A 9921-nucleotide genomic window follows, 5' to 3' on the forward strand; every position below is an offset into this window, starting at 1 on the left:
GGGGGGGGGGGGGGGGGGGGGTTACAACAAGATTCTATTTTTTGGTTAAAGATCATTATTTTGTTTAATATCATAACAATTTAAAGCTTGCATGATTCAAATGCAATTTTATGCCCTTTTTCTCTAACCATTTCTAATGTCGCCCGGGGACAGTTGACATTCAACAATTTTATGTCGTTTCTCTATTGGGTTACTGACACCACATTGGAAAGCATTCATTTGCGTGATTAGGGTTAGGGTACCATACACAATTTATATTAAGGATAAACAGGTATTCACCAGTGGGATTAGGGTTAGCCTCGCCTACATCATAGAGATTAGGGTTAGCCTCGCATTCATCAGTGGGATTAGGGTTAGCCTCGCCTACACCATAGAGATTAGGGTTAGCCTCGCATTTATCAATGGGATTAGGGTTAACCTCGCATACACCATATAGATTAGGGTTAGCATCGCATTCATCAGTGGGATTAGGGTTAGTCTATGAATTAGAGTTGGGTGTTAGTCTCACACAAATCATTGTGATTAGAGTTAGTTTTTATCACACCATAAACTTTACTGTTGGTCTCGCATACACCAGAGGGATTGTAGTAAATCTCGCATATACAAGATGAAATATGATTATTCTTTCTTACACGATTTAGTGTCAACTGTCAACCGTCGACCTGTCCCTGGTCGACATTAAAACAGGATACATAAAGTGTCAACTGTCAACATGTCCCCGGTCGACAGTAAAATAGGCTACATAGAGTGTCAACCGTCGACCTGTCCCCGGTTGACACTAGAACATATGAAAAGTGTCAACCGTCGACCGGTCGACAGTAGAACAGGATAAATAGAGTGTCAACTGTCAAACGTCGATCCCGGGTCGACACTAGAACAAATGGAAAGTGTCAACCGTCGACCTGTCCCTGGTCGACACTAAAACATATGGAAAGTGTCAACTTTCAACCGTCGACCTGTCCCCGGTCGACACTAGAACGTACGGAGAGTGTCAACTGTCGACCTGTCCCCTGTCGACAATAGAACGGGATACATAGAGTGTCAACTGTCAACCGCTGACCTGTCCCCGGTCGACACTAGAACATATATAGAGTGTCAACTGTCAACCGTCGACCTGTCCCCGGTCGACACTAGAACGTACGGAGAGTGTCAGCTGTCGACCTGTCCCCTGTCGACAATAGAACGGGATACATAGAGTGTCAACTGTCAACCGTCAACCTGTCCCCGGTCGTATGTATGGAAATTTAGAAATAATTAATTCTGTAAAATTACTATACATTGATGTATGAATACGTTTATATTGGTTTTAGTAAAAGGACTACTTTATCCTTATATTGGAGTTAAGCCAATAATACTAATAAAACTCCGAATTTGTCACACAATAAGAATTTTTTTTGTAAAAAGACTTATTTCCAGTGCACAATGAATTACAAAATTACTTCCCATTTTTACAATATTAGAATCTTGCTTAAATGCACTTCCCATGCACACGAAAAATAACAATTTCACCAACTTTTGCACACTATTAGAATCTTGTCGTCAATAAAATATCCTGTACTTATCCTATGTTTTTTACAGAAATGTTTCCGGTCTTAAATTTTGAAAGCATCACTTTTTGAAAAGCTTAGAAGTACAACTTTACCCTAATCAATAGACTGTTCAGTTCCTGGATATTATTTCATGGGTCAGTTATCTGGAAATCCTCTCAACTTATTCGCATTTCATCTCTCTTCTCATACTTTTCCAGCCTGCTTCCAAAACAGTTTAATAAATTGACAGCAAATCTTTTTCTTCGACATCGTTTTCTTGCATATCTTCACATTGAATATTGTTAATGTAGGTTCCGAATAACGCGGATAATTTTTTATCTGTTTTAGCACTATTAGAAGTATCGTTCGATTGAAACTGCATAAGACTCCAACACTTTTCCTCAACAAAATTAATCTTCATCTTATATGTAATGATAATCCAGGTCGAAAGTATTCAAAACACTATCTGAACCTCTCAAAATTTACTTTATTTTAAAAAAAAATCTTTGTCTGATTCCATGACTGCTCAGTACAATGCAAAGGTTTGAAACGATATAAGCACCAGATTCTTGCTCAGTAATCCACGAATAACAGGGTAAAATGGTTTGTATTGTGCCATTATTGTTGGATATGTAAATGGACTAGATCCTATTGTATAACAACAGAGTTGGATGTATGAATGGATAAATTTTTCTTTCGGGTCCAAAGCATGGAATTTTTAAATGTAAGATAAATAACTCAATATTGATGAACATCCCCCTCATTGGCATTCGGTCCCTCTAAGGGACTGGGTTTTTTTTATTTAATTATTCAACACAATCTCGTTATTTATCCGTTATATAGGCATTAAGCTCTATTGAATGTTTCATTTCCGTAGGATATGAAAATAATATGAAGTAAGTTTTGTTCTTACTATATTTTAACGAACGTTTTCGATCACCATTTCTTCTATCTTCTGCAATGTCAAGACCACCATCATTGTCTGTCCATACTTTGTCTACAACGTTAACATGTACAAGATTTAGATCAAAATAAGAATATGCATAGAACTAAATCAAAGGAATTGCTGACTCGTGACGTCAATGTTATATTTTCCGTATAGCAAAACCTTGCGATTGCGGAGCCCACACAAGGATGTATAGAAACAAACTTCCTGTGAATAAATCAGTATTGATGCATCGTGAATTGTTGCATTTTCCTAAGGAAAACACAATGACAGAGAGCCAGCTTTCACTTATTAAAGCTACCTTAGACGAAATGATCTCGGTTTACTACATTGGAGGTAAAAACTTATAGCTGCAATCGTTTAATGCAGATAGCTGACCATGACGTGACAGGTTCAAAGCTGTATGCTATTTTACGGTGAAATAATGAAAATGGAGATAACGAACAGTATTCAAGCTCAAAGTCCATTAAAACAATACAAATCGGGAGGAGAGCAAACACGGACCTCCAAGAAAGATCAGAGGTGGGATCAGGTGCCATGGAGGAGTGAGCATCCCCTGCCGACCTGTCACACCCGCCGTGTGTTCCTTGTCATGATCGGTATTACTCAATATATCTTGTTTCTTATTTTACAAAATAATGACATAAATTTAACATCAATATTCATTAAAAAAAAAGATCAATTTCAGATCTAAGCTAAACATTTATATAAATAAATAGGGAATTCATGGTGTAAACATTGTAAACTAGTGTTTAGATTACTAACTGTACAAAAGAAGATATCCCGTTGACGAACATTTATGTCTCATTTTTTTTTAATTTAGGTATACTGAATTATAAGTGTTTAATTCAATGTTTCAGAGTATTTTTTCTTTTCTCACAGATTTTTTTGATTGAATCTGTCTGCATTTTGGATGACATAAAACCCTATGGAAAACGTTGATGACATGTACATATAGCATACCATGTATCATCTGGTTTAAGTTATTTGAGGAAAAAATGGCATTCCGATTATCCTGGCATCCAGAATTCACTAGGTTGTGATTTGATGGAACAATGATTGGTTGATTCATAACTGAGTGACAAATAAACTGAGTAACAAATTTTTGTCAAAAGTTTTTGTGTTACCTCGACTTATCTCTTCTGGTTTACTATTGATATCAGCCTTTATAACACTATGCTCTCTCTCCTCTGGTTCACTATTGATGTCAGCCTTTAAAAATCCCAAAAATTTTCCTTCTGGTTTACTATTTACACCTGCTTTTGTGTCACCATGGGTTCTCTTCTCTAGTTTACTTTCAACACCAGTTTCTGTGACTCCATGGTTTTTCTCCTCTGGTTCCCTACTGCAACCATTGTCTGTGCCATCATAAACTTTCTCCTTTAGTTCACTTTTAACACTAGTCTCTGTGAAAACACGCTCCCTCTCCTCTAGTTCTCCTGTTTCCAGTATCATAACTCTTGCTAAATGAAATGAATAATATTTTTTCATATTTATTTTCAATTTGAGAAAAAAATTTCGTTTTCAATTGACTAATGTACAAATAAGTGAATTGCTTTATTAATGCCTTATAGAGATGCTATGGTATTTTGTACTCATTGAATTTATTAATTCACAAGACAGGTAACAATCAATAGAAGTGAAATATTTTCTACATTATAATTTAGTAAAAATATAGATTTAATACACAAATATGATTTGTAATACTCATTCTTACCATCATTTTCAGTATCATTAGTTGGCAGCAATGGAGTACTACAAGTACATTCATTAACAGTACTGGTACATCTTTTATATGAGTCACTTTCAGAGCCACTTTCCCTTTTTCCAGCAAAACAATCTCTCTCTAAAATAAATATACTAGAATCTTATTTGAATAACATGTTGTTTTAAAAACACAGTACGCTATATTTAAAACAAAGTTATATTATGTAATGTGTCCTTCCTGGCAGTTCTTTTAAAGGTTTACATAAAAAAATTAAAGTAATCAAAGCTTTATTAATCAGGCCTTTCACAATACATTTCAGAGTATTACCGATCAGTTTGTTTTTATCAATAGGTGGATAAGAATAAGGGAGACACTAACCAGAATGATAAATCAAGATATCATTAATCCTTTCTAATATATCTTTTGTCAAATATCAACAAATAATAATATTATATGATTGATAATCCCTAGCCCTCTCATTAACTGAGATCAAATATTGTAGAAAAAATTCTACATTATGTGGACATAAGAATCTATTTTGTCTACACTGTTTTAAAAATAGATCGGGAAATTTCAAATTGATGCAAATAATTTTGGAAAGTTATTCACTTGCACCCGACTTCCAATCAGGTGAACATAGCATTTAGGCTCAAAGAATCGAAAAGGGTGTGGGTAGGTTGTGTGGGGATTTCATTGGGCTCTCATTTAATTCATATCATTTAATAATTGAATCATAAAACCCTTTGGGCTCGGTGAATTTTGTACTTCGAAGGTTGCTAAATCATCGAATTGACCCTAAAAAATGAGCAATAATTGTATAAAATTGTTACATATTTACTACATTATAACATTCAAATAAAGCAATGTATACCTGGATCTGATTCTTTAGTATTGCTTTTCCTCCTTCGTTTTCTTCTCCACAGAACTCCTAGGAACAGGAGGACGATGAGGATGATCACCCCAGGAGACAGCCCTCCTACTATTGCACCAACATCGGCGGTTTCGTACTCCTGGATTGTGGTTGTTTGATTATTTATTTCCGTAGTGTTGTACACGCCAAGGTCTAAGCTTATTTCAGTTGTAAATACTCCTGATCCGTAAAAAATATTCTGTGTTCTGTTTGAAAAATTTAATTGATCATGTAATGTTTACCTCATACATCCATGTAAAAGCACATTTGATAAATATATATCCTTCACTTACGTTACTGAACAGGAGGGGTCGGCAAGATAGCAGTGGTCCTGTGTGTTAATTCGTTGACATGCAGGATCTAAATCAATTAATTATGAAGATGGAATATTCGTACAGTAATTAAGTGTTAGGCTGTCATCAAAATATAATACAGATAAAGTTATTTTTGTTCTTACAGTTGTAATTTTCATTGCTTCTGAAAGCATCATCTGGACAGCCTGCTAAAAACCTCGAGCAGTCACTTGGAAACAGTTTTCCTTCGGCTGTCTCCAAACAGTATCCTAAAACGTATGACGAATTTTGTAAATGATGAAGACTTCTGCAAATGTAACAATAAGGTATGAATGTTTCTATTTTACTTGGGTTTTTGTCCTTGATACATGTCTTTGGTAAGTCGTAGGGATGTCAAATCGGTCAATTTTTGATATTCGGTTACTCGGACGTTTTTCCGATCGAGTACCCTGGTACTCGGTAAAAATGAAAATACAAGACAGTGTGTTAATTTTCTTGAGCCCGGTTAAGCTCTCTTAATTCCCAAAGTTGTTTTAACACGTTTATAAATGTATATAAACAACCGAGTCAAAGGGAAATGATATTTTAGTACCAAATTTATTCATCAAATAAACTCAAAAGACACAATTAATTCATAAAAAAAATAATAGTTTACAGTTCTTGTTTAGGACCTATTTCATCAACGCAAAAGGACAATCTGTTCCGCAGTTTTGTGATGTTAGACAAACGAAAGAGAAGAGAAAGACGTTGTTGGGATCGCTAATCTAATATTATCAATTTCATAATTTGGTTGTTTCCCACTAAACCTACTAAGCAAACTGACTTTCAATTTTTTAAAATCTTTAGTTATTTCTAAATATTCTTCACTTTTGAAGTGGGTAGCGGTATTTCTATGCATGTCCGATTTCGCTACCGTATATTAATTAAATAATTTAAAAACGATATGAATATAATAGACCATACTTAAACGATATTTACTGAAAACAATCATTGAAGCCATCCAAAAAGTAAGGACCACAATAGGTGAGAACAGCTGTGTACCAGATGATTGGTCATTAATTACTGTATATACACAGCCACAGGCGATAACGGGTGTTTTACAGGTGTAGATGACGACACGCTAATTACCGTATGAATATTTAAGTAATTTTTTGATAAGTTTTTGATAAAAATATGTACTTTGAAATAAGAAAAAAAATATACTTCCGAGTAACCAAGTACCATTTTTAGTATTCGATACTCGGACGTTCGATCGAGTACCCGGTTAACCGGGTACTCGTTGACATCCCTAGTAAGTCGATTAATTATTGGTTACTGACTAATGTATAAATACCAGAATATAATTGGGTTTCGTTTAACCAAAACTGTTTATTGCTCACCTCTTTGTATTATCCCCATGATTCCATTATGACAAAGTTCTACCAGACCAGTCTTCTCTATGTTAGGGAGACAGATATACTGATCATTACCATACTTGTCACGACCACAGCCCAGTCTTGTAGATGCATTTCTAATATCTGTAAGGTTTTGAGGACAAGACTCGACAATACCATCCATAGTTGCACAGGAAATGAAGTCGATAGAAACCTAATCGGAATATTAAATTTTAGATTATGCAATAATAACATAAAATACATATAAACTGCAATACTCTCTTTTATTAAAAGTTAAGTAATAAAAATAAAATCGATGAGGTCTTATGGGGATATCTCTTTTTAACAAAACTTTCTGCCTTAATATTTCCAATAGAAAAGCAAATAAGCAAAATGTCAAAACTTCTATAGCACGTATTGCCATAACAGGTTGGTTGTACCGATTGAAAAAGCGCTCAGTTTAGTATTTTGCATTCGCTTTGTCTTTAAAATGTTACATCATATGAACAAAAATTTTATAATTGATAATGCTTTAACAACCTGAAAATACTTGGACTACACTTCAACAGGACGTATGTTAAAAAGATGTGTAAAGCCCTAGGATGGCATAGGTACACAATATGACTAATATATAGTTACTGATAAATTTTTTTAACGAACATGTAAGTGAAATATAAAATAACTCTCATAATAATTGATGAATTTCGGCAATTTATTCTTTTTTTTCTGAGATTATAATGATTTCTAAGTATAACGCCTATATGTCTAAAAGTGTTCTTAATTTTGATATAAATAGTTTTTATATTCATCCCAGAAAACAATTCAATTTCAATTGGATAAAAATTCTTAGGTGACGTTTTCAGATATACTGAAATGATAATTTGTCTGTCATGTTATTGTTAAACACATATGAAGAAATGTTTAATTGTTTATTTAAGAATGTTTTCTGCATGGCATATATTATTGTTTAAATCTACGTTTCCAGAATAAGAGATTTTCAAGATAAAGATATGGGTATTAGTAATGACTGGTACTGACTTATTGTGTACTAGTTCTTGGAAAATTTATATTGAAATATTGAAAATAAGAGAACTAGAAATTAGGATTAATGAATAAGAACATTAACATATAGAGTTTGTTTTTATATAATTCAAGATTATATGTGAGATTCTTTTGTTCGCATTGACAGTGCGCGGAAATATATTATAATGTTCTACAGGCATGCTTGCGAAAATTTCTTAAGATGTGTCTTAAAACGTGTCTACGGATATTTCTAAGGACTATCTCAAGATACGACTTCCTTGGAATTTAAAATGAAAGCATCTTCTTAAGAATGGATGTCATTTACACTATACATAGTAAAATATTTTGATGAAACATAAAAGTACCTGTACTTACAAAATTATTTTTTTTTTTGGCACCATTGTGATAGATAAAAAAAAATATCAGAAAGAGGGAAGTTTCAGATTCCATTAGGTCAGAAAATGGAGGGGGGGGGGGGTACTCATGTCCTATCTTTTGATATTATAGTTATGTTAAAGATACTACGCCCTCCTATAATCCTCGCCAATAACCCAACCTTATACAAGGGAATTAAAAAACAAGGATTTTTATGTTAATTTTTAAAGGATTTAACTAAACCTACTTCAGAGAGTTTTTTTAACTGCTAGCTGTTAAATTATTAAACAATTTTGTTCCACTCCTGACTACCATAGAACACAAAAATTCATAAAGTGTTGGCAACATCAAGTGGAAACAAAATAGTGCAATATTTATAGTCCAATACTTCTTATTAAAACACATGAAATATTTTAATCTGGCACTATCTCTTGAATTATTCGCTATTTATTTAAAAAAAAAACTGGCTAAAATATATATTTAGAAAATAAAATATATTTTATAATATATTTTCCTTCACAGGAACCAAAAACATTCCAAAATAAAATTCAGAGAATGATATACTGATAAAAGTTTTTTTTATGCTGGGGAGCAAAACATCAAATGTTGCACTCCTGACATTATTTGGTATGCACAGATACTTGACTTTCATTAACTTAATTCTGCTTCTGATTTATATAACATTTTTAAGTCTAAAATTGTATATCAGTTATTGTTTTACGCTTTGAAAATTCTTTTTCACTTATGATAATTTCTTTCAGATTTTTAAAATTGATGTTTTTTTATTATTATTATTATTTATTTATTAATATTATTATTACTTTGCGACAGTACATCTTTTCTGTTGCATTCCTGACATGATAAATCATTTTTTTTCCAACCAACATTCTACATTTAAAGCTCAATACTTTGAAAATTATCAGGAAAGTCGCTATTTCAAACATAAACCATTATTATTTATTTCACATATTTTCCAAAATAAAAATAAATTGAATTTTCAAAATGTCACAAAAAGTGCTGCACTCCTGATATTTTTAACTTTTTGTGAATAGAGATATCATTGAGATACTTGAGAGTAAAGTAGACACAATCTAAAGACATATGCTGAGACATAGAAATGTATTCCCATTACCTCTTTTTTTAATGCAGGTTGATAAATATGTGTTTGGTCATATTCAAATTGAATTGCTTGAATTTTAAACTACCTGATGATGCTTCCATGTCAATATAACAAATGGCTATGTTGTACTTCAGAAGTTTCAAAAAGAAATTCCCATATATTCCTTTGTAAAAATTAAATACCCCATTGTGGCTTCTCCCTATCCCAGTAGTCACCATTTGAACAAACTTGAATCTACACTACCTGAGGATGCTTTCATATCAATATGACTAAACATAGCTTTTCTGTTCTTGAGAAGAATTTTTTTCTATAAGTTCTTATGTAAAACTTTCAATCCCCCATTGTGGCCCCACCCTACCCTCGGGGGTCATCATTTGAACAAACTTGAATCTTCACTACCTGAGGATGCTTCCATATCAAAATGACTAATCATGGCTTCGCAGTTCATCAGAAGACATTTTCCTATATATTTCTATGGAAGACTTTGATCCTCCATTGTGGCCCCACCCTATCCCTGGTGGGTCATCGTTTGAACAAAATAAAATCTACACCCTGAGGATGCTTCCACATAAATATGACCAATAACGGCTTTGCTGTTCCTGAGAAGGAGATTTTTAAAAATTTTCCTATATATTTCTATGTAA

At 33.2% G+C, this 9921-nt stretch overlaps 1 protein-coding gene across 1 annotated transcript; it reads right to left on the reverse strand.

The window, feature by feature from the left end:
- Nucleotides 1–5034: 5034 nt before the first annotated feature.
- LOC133203249 (uncharacterized) lies at nucleotides 5035–6969 on the reverse strand. The gene is made up of 4 exons (XM_061339069.1): nucleotides 6766–6969; nucleotides 5551–5655; nucleotides 5387–5453; nucleotides 5035–5299 (listed from the first exon to the last, which is right to left on the reverse strand). The coding sequence occupies exons 1-4, from the start codon at nucleotides 6941–6943 to the stop codon at nucleotides 5035–5037; spliced, it is 615 nt and encodes a 204-aa protein (XP_061195053.1). The 5' UTR covers nucleotides 6944–6969.
- Between the last annotated feature and the right edge of the window lie 2952 nt (nucleotides 6970–9921).

The sequence above is a fragment of the Saccostrea echinata genome, unplaced genomic scaffold (genome assembly GCF_033153115.1).
Source record: "Saccostrea echinata isolate AGI-Se365-2 ecotype Australia unplaced genomic scaffold, CSIRO_AGI_Sech_v1 ptg000049l, whole genome shotgun sequence".
Taxonomy (NCBI): domain Eukaryota; kingdom Metazoa; phylum Mollusca; class Bivalvia; order Ostreida; family Ostreidae; genus Saccostrea; species Saccostrea echinata.